Consider the following 20,980-nt stretch of genomic DNA (forward strand, 5'->3'; position numbering starts at 1 on the left):
GAGCAATGTGTGGAACAGCGGGGTTGTAGTGGATTGAGGTCAAATGTAAATCCTTACCTATCCGATCATTTCTCGAGGGAGGAATAAGGAACCAGCTATTCGATTGACGATTTAGTCTGGATTGGAAGCACCTAACGTATGCTTGATATTTACGTGATTTGAACCAAGGTTTAAGCGAGTTCCCTGTCAGAACCACCGCTTTGCTTAAAGGGGAACTGTACTCAAAATAACAGGGCTCTCTATACATGCTCTGTATATATAACACATGCGTCTCACTGCGGCAATTTTGTTTGGCCAGCATTTCAGTTTTTTTGTCAGCTTTCTGGGTCAGCTGGAAATGCAGGCCGTCTCCATATTGGAACCTTTCTGGCGCCGCTGTTCCGTCATATTGTTGACAGCCATCCACACCAGTGAACGCCGGCAGGGTCAATTATGTCGGAATGCAAAGCGTTCGGGTGCAAAAATAACAAAAGGAAAAACAGCAACAAAAAGTATTTTTGTGTGACTAAGCCTTTAAACCAACAAAGGGCGGCCGTAACAAAACAATGGCTACATAATATAGGAACAGGACATACGCGCAATAGAATACTATGTGTGACTATAGAGCGAGCCAACGACAGGACGTCACACAAAGCTCGACAGAAGAGAGCTCCAATACATTCAATGTTAATTTGTTTCAATGGTTTTCATGCGATCTACTGCTCAAGGAGAGGCTGAAAATGCGTCAAAAGCTTTAGTTAACATATTTTCTATTGAAATGGTTATATATTAATTTGCATTACAGTTCCCCTTTAATTTCTCTGAAACGTCTTTGGTAAGAAATATCAACTACTGGCCATCACTCTTTAAAACACTAGATGGCAGGAATGCCCTTTCTTAGTGAAGTGCAAAATGCAGTCTAAAAATGACACAGGTTGTTCAATCTCAGCAAGCGCCTTTATTATTATTATTATATTACTGTTACCTACACTGTCACAATAACACAGTGCTCTAAAACAGTGGTTTTCAACCTTTTCAGCTTAAGTACCCCTTTACAATTTTCTGTCTATTGAATGGTACCACAGTTCCAATAAAACTAAAGGCAGAAAAATCTGATTAACACTTTAACACTTTTCTCCCTGTTTATTTAATATATAATGTATGTCACAACAGTTTGGGACCGACAAACTGCTGGTTTAGGACAGAATACCAGACGGTCGGCCTAAACTTTTAATAACAGTCTTTGGATCCACAGAATATTTGGGCATCTTTTTGGGAACACGTATTCGCTTTCTATTCATCAAAGTTATTATGAATACAAAATTGTCAGCACTGTTGTTTATCATGTTACCATTTACTCCCATCTGCACATAATTATGCGTGCCATTTAAAATGTTTTCAACGTCAAAAACATTAACCTTAAGATAAAACTATAATAACTAATAACTAACAACATAAAATCATCCAAAGGGACTCAGTATAACTCTCTGCCGCTTTGCACTTTCTGTTGACTCTTGTGTTTTCTTCCTTCGTTTTTATTTTACAAGTAAGAAATTGTCACAAAGACGGCCGGAGTGGGTGGCGTCAGACCAGAAGCAGGAAATAAACAGACAGAGAGGTGTGGTTTGGTGAAGCTGAGTGAATGCTTTCGCTCAGCATTTAATAAACAGAAAATAAAAGGTTGGAACAGACAAAACACAGGGCACGGCACTTGAGGCCAAAATAAATAGACGAACAAAACGGACTAGACAGACAAACAAACACGGTGAGCAGATACTCTAACTATTTACTTTTATACTTCACAATTACCTCCGTCTCCAATCCCGTTCTCCACTCACCGAACACCCAACCCTGAGTGAAAAAACGTGCATCTATATATACTGTTGTGCTGGGATTCAATTACTAATTAATTATTCACTTGAATCCCAGCACGTGAATTAATTCTGTGCAACCCCGTGCTCACATATTACATTTAACCAGCACGTGAAGTGATTTGTGCCCTCCTCGTGCCTAAATACAAATCTACCTTTTTAATACACGTGAAACACAGACCCGTTTATATCCCGTGTACCAATGACTATACACCAACATTAACACACGCACGCAACATACAACACATAATATGCACACAGGGGCGGGGCACATTGCCACAGAAATGTATCAATTTTTGATCTGGATGTACTCCATCAAACACAAATTCAATGAGCCACTATTGCTGTTACTAAAATGCAGCCGTGCCTAACATCAGAGTGGAAATCCACTTCAAGAAATCACGCAGGTGGAAGATCATTTTGAAACTATAGGCATATACATATTACCACAATTTTAGCATTATAGTTTAGCCAGTAGTGCATTAATGTAAAGTATCATAGTGTAATCATTTAATCATGTAGGTAAATTACGTGTATTCGATTATTAAAATATATGGAAATGCTCATCCCTAAAATATGTTTTTTTTTTTTTTGTTTTTTTTTTATTGTAGTGTTACAAAATGGATGACCTTCTGACCTCATACGTCAATTTGTACCTGAATGCTGTCAACAAGCAGAGGAATTCCCGCTTCCCAGTCTGAACAGATGGACAACCAGCCAGTAACAGCTAGTGCCTTGCATTTACATTGGCCTCTTCTAACCTCTCCCCCAACACACAGGCTAAGGCAGTCAGGAAAACAACATACAAACACAAAAATGGACTGAGACATACAGTAGAATAAACACACACAGTACAATGATGTGTACAAAGTCAGACACACACAAAATATGTACGTTTGTTTCTGCCATTTGTCCTATAATATAAACCATACATGGTTCGATATCATAGGAGCTCGTTTTGAGTTGAGTATAAGACCACATATACAGTACAAACACATGCACACGTCCTTCTAAAAATAATTTTCTAAAATCATATTTAAACATACATTAACAAGGGTTGTATGGTATTAATCAAATCATTTTTGTACTCATTTTTTAAAATGAGTTATTTTTATAAAGACCTTAAATCAGTTTGAAAAGCATTAATGGATTTGCTTTGTCCTGTTTTTAGAGCTACATTTTAAATGTTAGAAATCTTTTTTCTACCATTCCATATTGCACTTGATTAATGGAACGGATGTTCTGATTAATCATTTAAAAGTCAAGACTAAAACCCCTAGTTTCCCAATACCTACATTGATTGTGGCTGTGTCTTTACCAGGTGAACCACTTGGGGTTCCCACATGGATCATTTGAAACATGCTGAGAGAGCAGTCATTCCAATATCACATTGCAAGACAAAGGGAAAGATGGGGTTTTTCATGATGCATTGCAAAAAGTAACTTACTTTCAATTGAATCTCTTCTTCCAGCTTAATATCTGGCAGAAGCTGCAAGAACTGCTACTGTTTTGCTTTTTTTACTTAAGTAATGCCTTATTTGAAACAGAAAAAAGTAATTCAGTACAAGTGAAAGTAGCTTCCTAGAATACAATAAATATAATTTAATTCTTGTTTCCAGTCCACATAATCTACTGGAGATTCTACCAACCACGACCATAAATCAATGGAAACAAGAATTTGTATTTTCATACATCATTTATATTTTAAGCTCTACACATGAACCCCTGTGAGACATTGGAGGGTGTCATTCTGCACAGTGAATCATGTTGACACAGAGCCGGGACTGGGCTGGAGGAGAGAATGGGCTGATGTGTATGTAGACTGTACAGCTGTGATCTGCTGGATGAAAGAAATATTATTTTCTCTTGCTCGTTTTCCAACCCGTCTGCCTTGTCAAAATAGAGATGATTATTCAGGTCCAAAACATCAGGCCTCCTGTTCGGACTCTAGTAACAGAAGCCTTGTTTTCTCTTTCAGTTTCCCTCCCTTCTTATCTTTGTCGAGTACAGGAGGCTCCTCAGATTAAACCTTCTACAAAGAATGATGTCCTTCCCCTCATTCATAACCCTCCCCATTAACAGCACAAACTGCCCTCTATATATTGATATGGACAAAAAAGAAATCATCACAGAGGCATTTGGAATTAAGCTAGGCCTCGTTGCCATGGGGCCCGGGATCCCTGCTCATCGCTATGGAGAATCATTCTTTTTCAAAATAAAACAAACCCCTTCTCTTAACTCAGACCATTGTCCCATAGACTGAACGGATAGAATGGAACACAAGTGGTCCTCAGAGCAGAGAGGGAGGAATATAACTGAGGTCAAGGTTCAACACTGAGAGCCCCCCTCCCCTCCATGTCAATCAAATTAGAGAGACAACAAAAAGTAGATTCAGAGAGCTGTGGTTCTCCAGACAGAGTTCTTTTTTTATACATTAAGCCAACAATATTTTGCTAAGGGTGCTGATAGGTGGATATAAAGTATCTCTCTTACTGAACTGGTCTTATAAAACTGATGCAGCCTACATTTATTTCCCACTCTTATCTCTCTCACACATACACAAACTCAGAGCTGCTGTGTCTGTGTATTTCCTTAACTTCACAGGCAGCTGTTGTCAGATCACTGCCAGAAGCAACGGTCTGACGGACACTCACACACCGGGCAGGCACTTTCTATCAACACTGCAACCCAAGAGGGCAGCTTCCCAACAGGTAAGAGCTCTATTGGTCAGTTAAGTGTTGAGTCTGACAGGGTTTTAATCTTTAGACACAAATGTAGGTACTGTTAAAACATGTGGTAGCACGTGACACTAAACTGTAGCAACTCCATATGAAAACCCACACTGAAAAGTGGATGCCTTTCACAGGAATATTCTACATGAAGTATCTGTTTTGTAAAATGGGTCAAATGGATTCACCAGCATGCTAATGTTTGTGGGACTGGTATTACTAACAAGGCGGTGTGCAATTGATTTATATTGTGTTCTTCTTGGGTGCAGCAGGACTATGTCCTGAGGAGTTACTTTGTGTTAGTTTAGGGGTCAAGCATTTTAACATGGGACACTTTGGTTTATCTTAGCGGCTAGGATACAAGAGTTCCTACTTTATTATTTCAACACAGAACAATAATGTATTTACTAGACATTTAATCCAGGTAGAGCAAAGTTTTACCACTTTAAAAAAAAAAAGAAATAAGTAGCAATTAAGTTGTAATAATCTTAAATCAATACTTAATTATTCTAATATTGAAAATTGCACTTTAGCAAATGTGATTGCATCTTGCTGTCCCTCCTTACTGTTTAAACTGTTTAGCATATGTGTCATACAGGTCATGATATAGCCTTTCAAATTTTGCTCATGACTGCACCAGCATGGCTTTCTCTCAGTATTTAAGATTTGTATTGTTTTTACATTCCTTTACACCTGGCAAGGCTCACACGTTTGGCGATTCTGGTGGTTTACATGCTAGGACTGTGCATGCTTTTGCCACACCTCAGATTGTATTTTTGTATTTATTTTGTATTTATTAATCAGGGAATACACAAGTTATATGTTGAAACAGGGATAACAAAGTGTTACTAGCTTAGTGAAAAAATGAATTAACAGCTAGCCCCTGTAACACAGGGATACAATTTAAACAGATATTTGTATTTGCTTGTTTATATTATATATTTTTATTTAGCAGATGCCTTTATCCAAGGTGACTTACAGAGACTAGGGTGTGTGAACTATGCATTAGCTGCAAAGTCACTTACAATTATGTCTCACCTGAAAGACAGAGCACAAGGAGGTTAAGTGACTTGCTCAGGGTCACACAATGAGTCAGTGGCTGAGGTGGGATTTGAACTGGGGACTTCCTGGTTACAAGCCTATTTCTTTAACCACTGGACCACACAACCTCCTTTACCAAAATCAGCCCTTTATCCAAGTCCCCACATAGAATCCTTGTACAAATTAGGCTATCAAACAACAAAAAATAAAAAATAAAAATAGGTCATGTAGATAATTAGAAATGTACACAAAGTTAGTGTACAAAGACCACCGATTACCATAAATTAGGCTATATAGTTGCTAATTGCCAGTGATTAATCTATTATACAGGCATACTAACAAACAAGTATGACAGCCACTCGTGAAATATACAAAATCAACTGAATCACTTCTTTATACTAGATTTTGTTCTCCTTTATACATGATTACATCCCAAAGCAATTTCATATGCAGTTCATTCTTAAACCTTTGTTGATGGATCAAATAAAATAATATCACATCATGCATTTGTTGTGCCCTTGTCCGATTCACTAACATAAGAATTGTTTGTAAAGTTTAACAGGTGTGGGAAACACAGCTGATGCCCAGTGCTGTCAAGGCTGTCTGCATGCAGGGATAAATTAGCTTCCTGTGCTTGTCAGGGTATTGACTGACGCCCCAAACCTTATTCTGCCCAGTACCTCTTATGAACACACTGTGAAACAGGCAAGATTCTTAAAGATTTCTACTCCTATACAATCATCGTTATTATTAGAGCACTTTAATTTTATTTAAAGGAAAAAAAACACCAATTACTTGCCTCAAACTGATAACAAACAATTTACTGGCTATTTACAAACACTTGATGTGAGTTGTTTATTTCTTGTTTACTTTATTGCTTGTGCTTTTCCTGTCTATAAAATGGATCTACTAACGATATGTATGGAAAAGGCTGTACTTTATGTTCTGGTTTTGTGGTGTAGATTGTACTTGGCAGGATTCAGAAGAGGCACAGTAGATCCTGGTTGACTCTTTGAAGAAGTTACTGAGAGGATGGGTATAAACAGAGATATATGATATATAACCAGACTTTCACAAGTCCTTTGATAAAGTGCTGCTTTAAACTAATCCTTCAGATCAAATTGGTGGAAATACAAAGTAGCACATGCATGTGGAATTATAACTGGTTAGAGAGCGCTTGTAAGGGATGTATCTTCTAGTTGGGACCGCAGGGATTAGTGCTGGGACCCCCAATCTTTTACAGAGCGGCGAGTGTAAGGAATGGATTACCAAGCTACGTTATTCCTGATGTTAAATTGAATAGACAATGTTCTGGAATCAGAAAAACTGAATGCATTTTATGTTCTTCTTCCAGTTATGCACTTGTGACATGCGGTAGCAGCAAAACTAAAACATTTTACCATAATTACAAAACACACAGTATTAATTCAATTAACTGATTATAACATGGGTTGGATACATTAAAAACAAAAACTGTTATTGGCTGAACAAAGTCATATGACCATGCCATAAGAATGGTCTTACCACACGCTGTGGCATCTGTGGGCTCATCAGTGTGTTTCTTATAACACAGTGAGCAGTTTTGTTGAGGTTGACTGATATAAGTGACATTCTTCATGCCTGCCTGCCTGAGTTCAGCTGATGCACCGAGACTGGGGAAGTTAAACTACTCTTGAGAAGAATAGGCAGCATGTTTGGAGGAAGAGTGCAGTTATTATACGAGGGAAACGTGTATAGTGTAAGTGTAAGAGGTTCGATTTCTTCTTAAAAATAATTCTTCTTCTTCAGGTAAAGTTAAATTAAAAATAGAATCAAAATACAAGCAGGAACAAAGCAAATCAAGTAATAAGTTATTGCAGACCATGTGTAGCCTCTAAAGACAAAGTATAGGAACAAATGTGGAGTAGTGGTTAGGGCTCTGGACTCCTGACCGGAGGGTTGTGGGTTCAATCCCCTGTGGGGGACACTACTGCTGTACCCTTGAGCAAGGTACTTTACCTAAAATTGCTCCAGTAAAAACTCAACTGTATAAATGGGTAATTGTATGTAAAAAATAATGTGATATCTTGTAACAATTGTAAGTCGTCCTGGATAAGGGCGTCTGCTAAGAAATAAATAATAATAATAATAATAATAGGAACTGTTTGCACTGGCAGAAGGAAACATTAACTTCATCTTAATTTAGATTTTAAATTATTATTTTTTTTATAGAAAAGTGCAATAACTCACTGCAGGGTGTGTGAATGGTTTTACCGCACACTTGGTTGTGGGTTATTGCTTACATTTCTTCATGCTTTATCCCTCCAGCTGTTTGTTTAGATTGGTTGTTAAACAGCATCATTTTCCACTGAACATTGTACCACTACAAGAACGGACTCTATATGGGACTAAGCATTACAAATAAGCTTGCCAAATAGTTACAGATCTGCAAGATGTGTAATTATTTGCACAGCTGTTTCTTCACTGTCCCGTCATTGTGGAAACAGATGGTTTGCCAAAATATGCAAAAGTAAAACAAAAATGATTTTTTGAATAAAAAGAAGTGTAATGACTGTATTGGCTGGGAGCTGTAGTTTGCTCCCTAGCTAATCAATTACCTAAAAACATTAAACCAGTTAGACCTGCCTTTATGCAACTGCCTATTAGTATAGATGGAGCATAGTGAAATAGCAAACCAGCATCATAGAAATTTCAAGTTGAACTGTAAACTTGATCATAAATTATACGTGGTGTCCGGCAGTTGCTTTTTATCTCTTGTGAAATTTGAATAAAGTGTGTTTGGGGGATAATATATCTTATCCACTGGCTCAGAAGTAGTAATTTAGTCATCGTTACACATTTGAACAAAATCTTTAACATTTTAAAATAGTTAATTTATTTATTCATTATTAAGATAACTAATTTGGGTTCTCATGCATTATTCCCACAACCCTTTGCTCCAATAGGCTGCTAGTAGTAAGACAGTATAAAAAGGGGAACATTGTGCACCCAACCCTACATAATAAGGGTGTCATTAATCATGGGTGTTTGGGGACATATAAATCACAAGAGCACTAGCTTGAGTCCTTGATCAATGTCACTAGAATCTGAGATGGAACTGCAGCCTTATACTGTATGTACAGTGTTGGTGTATTTTATTTGTTATAATGGAAACATAATTAAAAAGACAGAGCTAGAAAAACTGATAATTCGTAACAATTAAGTGAAAGAACAAGTGTTAAGAATAACATTTAAAAACAAAAACGTACTTGCATTATTCTATTCTTCCACAAATGTCTCCCTGTCTTCCTCAGATCACACTTTCGATCTACTGTTGGGTGTTCAGGTAGTAATGTTGTTCTGTTGTGTGCATGTACTGGTTCTTTAAATAAGCTCTGAAAAACTGCTGTCAGATAACTGGACGTTTGCAATCTTAATATCGGCAAGTAAGGACGTACTTACTGAACGACTGTTAAAGTATTCAAATGTAAGTTTATAGGAAAAATGTAATCATTTTTTTAATGATAAATTTTGTAATTATATTATTTTGAATTTTTTGTCATTGTGTTCAGCAACAAGCATGTACGGCTGTTGTGTGATCTCTTTGTCAAAAGTTATTTCTATGAACAAGTATATGATGCCTCAATCAGTATTAAATAAATAATTCCTTCACTTCCTCTTCTCTTCTGTGCCCAGGTGTATGCAATGAGGGATTGCTTCACCTTCATTGAGTGTACATGATTGCTCAAGTTATTATTGACAATGAAGCTGATCCTTTTAAACTCTGACAAACCTGGCTCTACCCTGAGTCCATTTTTATAACAATTTTACTGGCAACTTTGAGCAATTTGGTTAAAATGTCTTAACAATTGTAACATTTCACAAGTTGCTGCAACAGTTCTGAGAAAAAAAAAAAGTTGGCTGGTGTTTTACAGCCTTAAGGGAACACTAGAGCAGCTAGATTGTCCTCCTCTCCCTTTAGGTCTGAGCAAAATACCCTCATGTACTGAAAATGTCAGGTTTCCATGAAGTTTATTAAATAGCAATGTTCTGATATGTTTTATGAAACCTGTTTTTATATCAATTTTGAAATAAGAATGAATTTTCAGGAAAAAGCATTTTTTAGAATCATAATTCTGGTGTGCATGTAACTGCACGGAAACTTCAGAAGTCGGTTCTCATTTTGAGCCTGGTTTCTAATTAAAAACAGGTCTGCTCCTCCCTGTTGGAGGATTTTTAAAAGTAGGCGTAATGGGCACAGTGTTTAACAAGAACTCATCAGAGCAAGGCAATACTTGGCAGAGGAAACAGCTTCAACAAGACCTTGGGTTTGGACAGAAGTTGTAGTATGCAATAATGTTGATAAGTGGGTTAGTACATGATTCCTTGGGGGAGAAACCCAGATGGTTTATTAAACAGTGCATTTTTAGATCGGCCATTGTTTCAATCATAAATAAAAACCTGTTGTCTTTGTTCTTGACCTCGTCTGTACGGTGCCTGAGATCAATTACTGAGCACCCCAGGAGGGTCATCCTCCCACAATAAAATAACTAGGCAATAACCCCATCTAAAGCAAATCACTCTTATGAAAGTTCCATAAAATACTTTTCACAATGAAATTAAAATTCAATAACTCTGTCTCTCCCATAGTGAATGTGGTAAAGGTTAATATTTTTAAGGAGGGACTCACACCAGAGCATGTTTATATCTCCTCTGGGTGCCCAGCTGCATCACTTTATTGCCAACTGTGCTGAATAGCAACTACGCTTGAGAAACAGACCCCCCCCTGACTTTAATACGCCTCATTCCTTAGCAATCACTTTGATTTACAGTATTGTGGAACAAGGACCTTTTTTTCCTGAAACTCCAGCAATGTTTTGACAAAAAGCTAAATGAAAACATCAGAGTTTGAACATCTTATTTTTCCTCGAATTAATCTAGCAGGATGTAAACACCGTGCTGCTGCGTCCCACGTGAACCCTGTTTTCTCTTTTGGCCCTGTAATGGGAGAAGCTACAGAGGATCGCTGGGAATGCACAGATGTTGGGAGGGCAAATTCGCATTTTAAACAGTTGCAGTACTGTTATCACTGACTAACCACACCCAAATCTCTTCCACATTGCAAAGTAGCTCAGTCTGGACTTTAGCTTGTACTCGAAGTGGTATTGAATAAGACTGTTGGATTGGTAGGCGTTGCATTAACATTTTTGGGCACACTTTATTCTTAACCCCTAACTGGCAGACAGCATGTGGATACTGTGGTGCAAAGCAATAATGGTTACAGTATACTGGATATCTATTCAATTGGAACCTGAGTTACATTAAAGGCCCAAGAACCAAAGCTTTAAAAACACCACTCATTAGCATAAGAACTTTCTGGTGAATCCCTCATCATTTTGCATTTTGCATGTTTGGCAGTCAGTCAGACTTAATAGATATTTAAACTTGATTTTCCAACTGTGTCATTTTTTAATGGTAGAAATGTCAGGGTTAAAACCACATGAGCCTTAAAAATGGTGTAATGCATTCCTATAGAACTCATACTCGCAAATGTTGCCATACTCATTATAGATAGAAGTTTATACACAGTTCTTGGCACACCCTAGTAATTTTGCAATAATTCCCTAATACTGCCCTTTTCTAGTGTTAGTTAATGACAATTAAAAAGTTATATTTAAAGGCCACATAACACAGACTACAATTTTAATACACAACTTGTGAGAATGAATTCTGTGTTTTTGTAGGGAAGTGGAAAGGAATGCCTGGGTGTTAATCCATATCAATTGAGCCAGTCGATTCCCAGTATATGACTGTTCCTGGAAATGTTGGGAGACCTTTACCCAACCTTCTCTCACATGTTTTTCAGTGTGCTCTTTTACAGTACTAGAACCACAGTTTATCTCTGGCAGAAAGTGTCATGAAGATAACACACTTTTCTTCAGAAGAAGCCAGGGTGTGCACTGACCTTGTGTGCACACGATACCTTACAGTGTGTCTGGCTTCATTTTATTTGGAATGGCAAATGGCAGTGGAAGCCAACGTCAAATAAAGTTACAAAAGTACAAAAACAGCATGTGACGGGGTACACCTTTGGCTGCATGGTGAGTGTTCAGGAGTGGAGAATGGGAGTAAGGGAGAGAGGAAGTGAAATAACAATTAGAATAAAACAATTGCTACTCGTGCTGGAACTACCAGCACGATACTTGTAGTTATTGTTTGTTTGTTTTGGCCCTCGTGCCTTTTGCTTTGTGTGGTTTTGTTTTGTTTAAATCTTTTATTTAATAAAAGAAAACAAGGGCACTTGCGTCTCGCCCTGTAGTACTTGCCTGTGTTGTGGTTTCATTTCCTGGCCTGACGTCACCACCCAAGCTATCCTGTCACAAAGCACCATCAAATAAATAGGCCATTCTCTCTCTCTCTCTCTCTCTCTCTCTCTCTCTCTCTCTCTCTCTCTCTCTCTCTCTCTCTCTCTCTCTCTCTCTCTCTCTCTCTCTCTCTCTCTCTCCCTCTCTCTCTCTCTCTCTCTCTCTCTCTCTCAGGACTTTGCATAAATGATGTGACGGGACTATAAAAAGGTGTGCTTGTGTGAGTGTGTTCTCCAGACAGATAAGTAATGAAAAGCCATGACATACGGTATTTCTGTCATGGGCAGATGTGGCAATAACATAAAATACTGTATGTCATGGCCTTTAATGATATATCTTGTTTATACCAAGAATGCATCAATAATATACTGTATATACATATTTACATGCCTTTGCAGGGAACAAAATGTGACATCTCTGACTCGGTGCCTGCATGTGTGTAGCTTAATTAGTTTATGAAGGGATGTATTAAAAATAAATTGTACATTTTCTCTGTCCCTCGTCACTCTCGCCAATTACAAATGTTTTTTGACAGTGACAAAGAAAAAATCAGCCCAGTAGTCACTAGTGACGACTGCTTCTGTTTTGTATAATTTGTCTCCAGGTAGAATGTATGTATTTTCTGAAACAGGTTGTGTGTGTAGTACTGTAGTGACTACATCTTCCTTACAGGGAGAGGAAAGCTAACTGCTTTGTTCAATGAATGTATCACTAGAATTTTTGTCTGATATTCATGATGTACAGTAATTGAGATGGTTTAACAATGGTAATGAAAATGAATACGGCCCACATTCAAATGCACATAGCCAAGCGCTTCCCTCAGTAGTTTTTCCTTTATAACTTCAAACTAAATCACGATATTACGATGGAATCAATGTTATTCCCGTGGGTTAGTCATTGCTTAGGTTCTGACAACCCTACAGGACCAGCAACATGTCTTTAATCACCTTTCACTTGATTTGGCACTTAGACTATAACATATAAACAACAAATGAATGCTATAATATTTCAACCATGTTTTTTTATGCTACATTTTTTAATTGCACTGGATAAATAAGAGACAAGTGTGTTTTTGTTGAAAAGTTATCAACTTAATAATCACAAACAAAAGTCTTTCTGAACACTACAGTATGTAACCAGTAGGATTCTCAATGAAACAGGGCTGCTTTATATCCATTGTAATATATATAGTTCATTTTGTAATTTACTTTCTTGCTTTGCATTCCAGCTGTAAACAATGAACACCTCATCGATGGAATCTGCATCGCTACTCTCCAACCAATCGAACGAGAGCTGCAGCAGGGAGCCAGCTCTGGAGAACATCCTGTTTGCTGGCTTCTACCTTGTTGTTTTCCTATTGGCTCTGATTGGGAATGGGCTTGCTCTCTTGGTGTTTTCTCGGCAGCGAGGACCTGCGTCTCCTGCAAACGTCTTCTTGGTGCACTTGGCTGTGGCTGACCTCTGCTATGTGGCCATCCTGCCACTGCGGGCCACGTACCACTTAATGGGAGGCCACTGGCCATTCGGGGAAGTGCCTTGTCGGCTGGCAGGCTTCCTGTTCTATGTAAACATGTACGCCAGCCTTTACTTCCTGGCTTGTGTTGCAGGAGACCGGTACTTGGCCGTTGTACATGCTGTGCGCTCAATGAAGATTCGCTACGCACGTTATGCCCATATCGCCAGTGCTGCACTCTGGGTCCTGGTTACTGTGTCAATGGTGCCTTTGCTCGTCACCCAGCAGACAGCACAGGTAGACAACACCACCATTTGCCTGCAGCTGTACCGTGAGAAGACCTCTCGCCGTGCTCTGGTCTCCCTTGCTGTGGCCTTCACCCCACCCTTCCTCACCACCCTTGCATGCTACCTGCTGATTGCCCGCAGCCTGCAACAGGGAGTGCGGCTCGAATCAGAGCTTAAGACCAAGGCACTGCGCACCATTGGGCTGGTGCTGCTTATCTACCTGCTGTGCTTCCTGCCCTACCACGTCAGCCGTGCCACCTTCATCCTCTCTCACGGGCATCCCGGAGCCTCCTGCCAGGCCAGGAGAGGCCTGTTGTTGGGCAACAGGCTCACCTCCTCCCTGACCTGTCTTAATGGTGCTCTTGACCCACTGGTTTATCTCTTTGGCGCTGAGAAGTTCCGGGACAGTCTGAGACGGCTTCTCTGTGGGGAAAAGGCTGGGCAGTCAGTGGCTACCAATGGAGAAGGGAAGAGGACCCATGAGAGCTCATTGAGCGCTAAGTCTGAGTTCTGAAGAGAGGAGAGGCTGGTCCTCAACCCTAATGGAACATGTCCACTTCCACAGCCATATTTTGAGGGTGTGCCAAATGTAAATAACAATAATTGTCATGATGAAGTCAATAACTGTAGGCAGTTACCATTTAAAGCTACAGTAGTAAGGGTTCATTTCAGTTCTGTCTGTTTGCTTTCTGTTGTCTAACAATTGCAAGTTGCCCATTGATCCTCAGTCTTCCTAAGACAGTATGTGGATGGCAGCCCTGAGGTGACATTGAAAATGGCCATTTCAAATTGAGGGGAAAATGGGAAAAACACATCACTAGACACTTGTTTATACCGGTACAATAGCTTGGTCAGACCTACAGTATACAGCTATTCCAGAGTACGGTGTAACTCTTATCTGGGACCCATTCCTCATTCTTACAGGACTGCTTTTGAATGAAACAAATCTTCATTTTATTTTTGATCGCTTTCTTAGCATATAGTAATATTTTTTTTAATTAAAAAAAAAAAATCTGAATGAGAACATTCATTTACGATAAAAAACAATAGGCTCTGCTCAGGTGTTGTTTAAATGTAGTTTTTTCGAAGTCTGTTTGAATGAATAAAATTAAGCTGGATATTTATGATATTATCTTTAGCGCCATCTATTTATGATGAAATTAAACCATCAATAGACCAGACCAGTTTTAGGAATCTCAAACTTGGTTTTAGTGCTAAAAACATTTGAAAAACCATTGTTTAAAGAACTCATGAGCTAAAGGTTTGTGCATAAAGCCCAATGTTACATTGATCCTAGAACCCTAGACCTGTGTCCTTTAAGAACAGCTTAGTGCCTTCTTGCAAACCCACACTTAGAGCATCGCTAAAGACTTTGGATATGCACTAATAGACGATTCCTGATATTTAAAATGTGTCCACCATAAAATTGTCATCATAATAAACTGCAGCCCACATTCCTAGTCCCACAAACAAACACATTTTCTTGGGGTTCATATTTGGAAAATGTAATACATTGTAACGGAGGAGGCTGTGTGGTCCAGTGGTTAAAGAAAAGGGCTTGTAACCTGGAGGTCCCCGGTTCAAATCCCACCTCAGCCACTGACTCGTGTGACCCTGAGCAAGTCACTTAACCTCCTTGTGCTCCGTCTTTCGGGTGAGATGTAATTGTAAGTGACTTTGCAGCTGATGCATAGTTCACACACCCTAGTCTCTGTAAGTCGCCTTGGATAAAGGCATCTGCTAAATAAATATATAAATAATGAGTGTAATGCAGTCTTTGTGGTAGAATGTGATCAAATATTTTAACCGTTGCTTTGATTATAAGTCAGTTATACATTTTCACTATCTGCATGTAAACTTTGTGTAATTGTGGCACTCTTTGTTGGACTTATTAAAAAATGCATTTAAAATAAATGTTCTTCAGTAAGCAATACTGCCATTACTGTAATGTTGTAAAATTCTGACATTTACTGCAACGTGCAACATCAAATACTACAAGTAACAACATTCATTTACATTTTGGTGTACAAATTGTTGTACACCTAAAACATGTACAAAAATAAGTTATAATAAATAATCAGCCATATATAGTTGTTTATAGTTATTTAAGTAATAAAGCCAGCCCCATTTTCTTTTATAACTTTGCCCCTTTTTAGATATCACATCTTTATATGACTCATCCCTTTACTTTTACTCACCTTTTTTTGTATAATACATGAAATAGTTTTGGTCACATAATAAGAAAAGAATCTGTGAAAAACAGCTCTCTAATGAACATAACAATAACTTTGTGATGTGCACTTTCTTTTGACAAATGCTCCCTTATTGTCTGTAACTCCATGATATCCCAAGGGTCCATTCCAAAGTCTGAATGATGCTGTTACAGATAAAACCGTTCTGTGGTCGTATGGGGTAAATGTAGATGATAATACTGCAGGTAGCTGGCTGTCCTTAAGCTCTCACCATGCAATGCAAACCAGAACGGCTGCATAGGAAAGCCAGTGAAAAGATTGTTCCTTTGTGGACACTTTAACTGTGACCAACTCAGTCATCTAATTTAGTTCCTTTCTCATGAATTCTGATGACCACAAATCAGAATTTTTAAATGCAACTATGTGGGGGTCCGATGCTTTTCAATGGGCCATTATACCCTATGAGGCGAGGCACTATTTTCACATCTCACCCATTTTGGAATGGAAAGGACTGTTAATAAGATCAGAAAGACGCATTTCTTTGTTGTGATTTTCTTTATACTATAGAATTCACTTTCATTGTGCAAATTCGTATATAAAAGGACTGAGTTTCTTTGTCGTAATGAAGGCTACCATAATCGTTTTTTTTTTCAATTAATTGTATGATTTTATTGTCTATTGTGATGTATTACTATATTCCTGATATAATTATGCTTTTTTCCATGAAGACAAACTCATTTACATCACACAATTCAGCTTATGGGACTACCCTAGCGACAGATAGGATAGTTTATTTCTGTATGTGATATTTAAAAAGTTTGATGCTGCCATCTAGTGACTTCTATCAGCAATTGCAGCCGATGGTACGGGCCAATGATGTAGAGAACTGTTATTGTTAGCCGAGACTAAATAAACAGAAGCTGACTCAGGCTCTTAAAGATGACTCCTAACACTGACACAGATACATACAGCATATAACTTAGATCTCTGGACTAACTTCAAGAAAGGAGAAAAAGGTATGCAAGGTAGTTTTCATTTGGTTCTCTCCATAGGGTTGATGAATAGAAAGGGTTAAATGTAGGAAGCACTTACAGAAATGGCAAACAAGCAAGGGTCATTATGTACCACATTGCTAAAATAAAAGGTGCAGTTCCTGTCAGTGATGTCAAATGACTGTACAGATAGTGCTGGTATATGTAAGAAAGGGGGAGTGACTGCAGTTTGTGGGCTTGCAATATAATACAATACAAATGTATTTTTATATAGCTCATAAAAGCTTCACCCCAACCGTGCAGTTATCCTATGCTGGTAGCAGCTGATGCAGCAGATCAGAATTCATGAACCGCAGAGAGTGACATGGCAGAGTAAGGAAACACAACAAGAGATTGTCTTAGAAGTGAATCAGAAGAAGAGATCTTGGAAGTGACAAATAGCACATTTCAAGCTAACAGTCAAGGGGGGACTTGCTTAGAAATGAGTCCCAAACTGAAACATGTTTTAGTTTTGTATGTTTTTTTTAACTCTTTATGGCCTGTTCAATGGTCACAATTATTAGTTCCAGTATTTGCTTGTTTTTGCAGTTTCTCTTGTTCCTTTATTTAATATATTAAACATACATTGCAACACAAACTCTGCATATTTGGTGAACTATCAATAAACATTATCCTGTGCCAGTACGGGGCAAATAGATTCATTAGCCATGAGGGCGAGTGGATGGAAAAGTTCATTACAAGCTCTGTATCTTTCTGTAAAATCTGAATCAGATGACTAACAGTGCATTTACTTAAAAAGTAATACTGAAATATCTGACCCTGGAATTCACACTGGTTGACGAGTGCATTTCTGCAATGTATGGCTTTTGTCAGTAAACAGTATAAACCAGCTGACTGAATTTGATTTTTCTTTAATAAATGTCAAACTTTGCTATTAATGTGTAATCTGTTTCTGTTTATAAACATGTTCTAACATAACGTCAGGGACACGGTCCTGTGCCTGGTAACTGTCTCCCTGCATACTTGCAGTCTGCATTGCAGGGTTAAGCACTCGGTGAACAAAGAAACTGTAGAAGCTGTGTAGCCCTTGGTCCATTAAAATAGACTGGAACTACACCGGAAATACATCGGCTGGACCATAAGGGCAAACACCCACCCACACAGTACAGTACATGCTGTGTTTACAAGGAGGACGCTTTGCAAGGGATTTCTAGGGATCTTCAGCCATTTCTTGTGCTTTTTCCTTATGGGTCATAGAGTGCAACAATAAAGTTCCATGCTGCATTAATGCCATGTTACTTATCAAGTCCAGCTAATGCTTCAAGGTCACTGACACAGTCTGCACCATGATCCAGTAGAACTGCCAGCAAGGATGGGACAGAGTCATAGCCTGTCAAAGCACAGGCAGAAAAAAGGATGACATGACTACCTATTATTTTGAGTAGGGATGAATCTGTTATTGCTAAAGTTCAGCCACATTCTAAATAGCAGACCAGTAAAACAATACCATCCGTGTCTGCGTTTAGACTACAGCTCTTCTCTGTCTAACGAGAGCACACTTTCTATTCTGATCTACTGCATGCAAAATCATTCTTGTGTCTGTTCTTCATGGGTACAGTGTAGCTCTTGTGGTCTCCTTGCCATCTGCAGGATACATATTTTGGTGTGGCTTTAGAGCTCATTACTTGATACTGGTAACACCCTAGCTCAAGATTTGTCTATTCCAGACGTAGCTTGATCAGTGTTGTATGGTGGTGGCTCATGAACACTTTCTCCCCTTAAGCATGTGAGATTAGCCTTCTGGGTTTTCTGCATTGTCCCATCTTCATGGTAATGTTGGCACTGCAATAATAGGCTGAAAAAAGTCTTCATGATAACATCATCACGTGATTTTGCCATTGTCAGAGCTCTGCGGAAAACAATTAATAACCCAATATATAATACATATACAATTAATAACCCAATATATAATAGATATACCATTAATAATCCAATATTGATGTGTTTGGGTTTTCCGAATTAATGGTGACTTTTTTACATCCTGTTTAACCAGAGGGGTATCAGATGGTCAAGAGACAGTTAAGTTATTTTACTATGTTGACCACCAAATGGTTGTCATTTCATTGAGGCTTGAGTACAAGCCTGTTGTGTCATTCTCCCCACAATCTGAAAGGAGCACAGAGCAACGTTTGCATTTGTGCCGGTGACAGAGAGCGAATGAATCCTAGTCAACAATCTCCCTCCCGACCTGTGAGGGCACTGTATAACAGGAACAGTGTGCCCCGGACTGGATGGTCTGGCAGTTCATTCCAGGGTCATTCGGAAGCCAACCATCCAGGAAGGAGGCGGAATCGCACTGCCCGAAGTCATCACCCTAATGCAGTACGCGATGTGTCAGTCATGGATTGGAGGAGACATGATTGAACTAGCTATCGCAGGGGGCGTGACTAAGGGTATAACAGGGGATGTGATGATGTAATCTGTTCCTTTGTTATGGTTATCATAAGGACCGGTAAAGGAAACAGAGAGTTGGAAAACGTATCATGAATGTTAAATGTTTTGTTTGTCTGTCAAAACTAACTGTCTGTGTTTGTCATTGTTAGGCGGCTAACACGAACCGGGAGCTGTCGCTACCAGCCAGCACCAAGCCTGGACTACACTGCACCACTGTCACTATTATTGTCTTGCACTACATCTGCACTAAGAGCACTCACTTCAGGAGAGGTGACTGTGTCTGTGTTGTGTGTTATTCTTGTTGTATTATTTCAGGACTGAACCCCGTGGATTATATGTCGGTGATACACATCGCTGTGTAGAACCAGTACTATTATTTAACTGGCTGCAAACTGGGAAAATAAATAAAAGAACTGTTTTGAACTGTGAACTTTTGTGTCTGTCGTTGTTTGGAGCATTTGCATCACCTGTACACCTGTGCACTGCAAACCACTCGATCACAGTGCCTCATAAGCTAGTCCATACATCTGTCTGTAACCATGTTTTTCAGTTCTCCATCACCCCAAAGTGCTCGAAAGTCATAGAGATTGTTCACTGAACCTGTTGTTGTTCCATGGTTTGAACAGAAAAAATACTGCCCAAGATTGTTTGTCATGTCCTTGAATTTGCAGGTGGTGGTTTATATAGCCATATCAGCTGCTGTAACAGGAGAGCAGGCTGCAACTGTGTGTGTATCTTTCTTTCAGCAATAGGCACATTGATCCTAAATCAATGTCCACACAACAGGAATATGTAGGAAAGGGTGTCACGAGAAAGGAGCAGCAATAATATGCATGCCATTTCCTACAGGATCCTTTTCCCGTAGTTTTTCTGCATGGATTGAATATGGAGTTTTGTTTGATAATTTCACATAGCGAAAGATATATTGAGGGAAATGCTTAATTTATAGCTGTCACACAAGTTCACAGAGAAGTGAAGATGTGAACAATGATGTAAAGGAACGTGCTAGAAGTCAAGTACAGTGGTTGCCATTCAAAAGTTACTAATTGAATAATAGCAGTCACAGGGTCCCAGAAAAAAAATCCTGTGTCAAAGTTGAATGCACCCAAATCATTGTATAACATTTTTACATAGGGCAGACTGCATCCTGTCGGTATGCATTGATTGCTAAAGTACATTCCACTGTCTCAAATACGTTAAATAAGTGACAGTAATCTAATGTGCTCAATAAATACACTACATGCATCAAATTACTGATATTTTTGTGAAAAAAACTGAATAGAATGCATAAATCTTTAAACATGCACCCTCTCGTTTCTATTTAAATACCACTTTCTGCAAGTCGTAGCTACTGTAAAACTACAGAACTGTATAATAAACTGTGGAAATATACAACCAATTTAGATATTATTATCCTATGAGTAGATGGTATTAAAGGATTACTGTAAATTATGTTACATGTTATTATAGTAGAAGACGTGTGTCACACTTCACACATTTTTCCATTTATCTGGAGAAGCGCTTATCCAGTTGTCATGAACATAACATTATTATTGTTAACATTATTCAGCTGTCCTTACTGAGCATATCAGTCTGGGATATATGAGAGTGTGTGTGTGTGTCTGTCTGTACATTCGT

At 38.7% G+C, this 20,980-nt stretch overlaps 1 protein-coding gene across 2 annotated transcripts; it reads left to right on the forward strand.

The window, feature by feature from the left end:
• Positions 1-4,236: 4,236 nt before the first annotated feature.
• On the forward strand, positions 4,237-19,772 carry gpr17 (G protein-coupled receptor 17). 2 transcript variants are annotated; one of them, XM_034038690.3, is made up of 4 exons: positions 4,237-4,561; positions 8,914-8,945; positions 12,139-12,174; positions 13,193-19,772. In XM_034038690.3, exon 4 carries the CDS (start codon positions 13,202-13,204, stop codon positions 14,216-14,218), a length of 1,017 nt encoding a protein of 338 aa, XP_033894581.1. In that variant the 5' UTR covers positions 4,237-4,561; positions 8,914-8,945; positions 12,139-12,174; positions 13,193-13,201; the 3' UTR covers positions 14,219-19,772. The 2 variants fall into 2 exon arrangements, with proteins under 2 accessions (XP_033894581.1, XP_033894580.1); XM_034038689.3 differs by lacking the exons at positions 8,914-8,945; positions 12,139-12,174 and having other exon boundaries at positions 4,238-4,561.
• Positions 19,773-20,980: the final 1,208 nt, after the last annotated feature.

This window comes from Acipenser ruthenus, chromosome 17 (genome assembly GCF_902713425.1).
Source record: "Acipenser ruthenus chromosome 17, fAciRut3.2 maternal haplotype, whole genome shotgun sequence".
NCBI lineage: Eukaryota > Metazoa > Chordata > Actinopteri > Acipenseriformes > Acipenseridae > Acipenser > Acipenser ruthenus.

Bases quoted from the DNA above. Each gene is read 5' to 3' on its own strand.
- gpr17 (XM_034038690.3), top strand. From the start codon at position 13,202: ATGAACACCTCATCGATGGAATCTGCATCGCTACTCTCCAACCAATCG.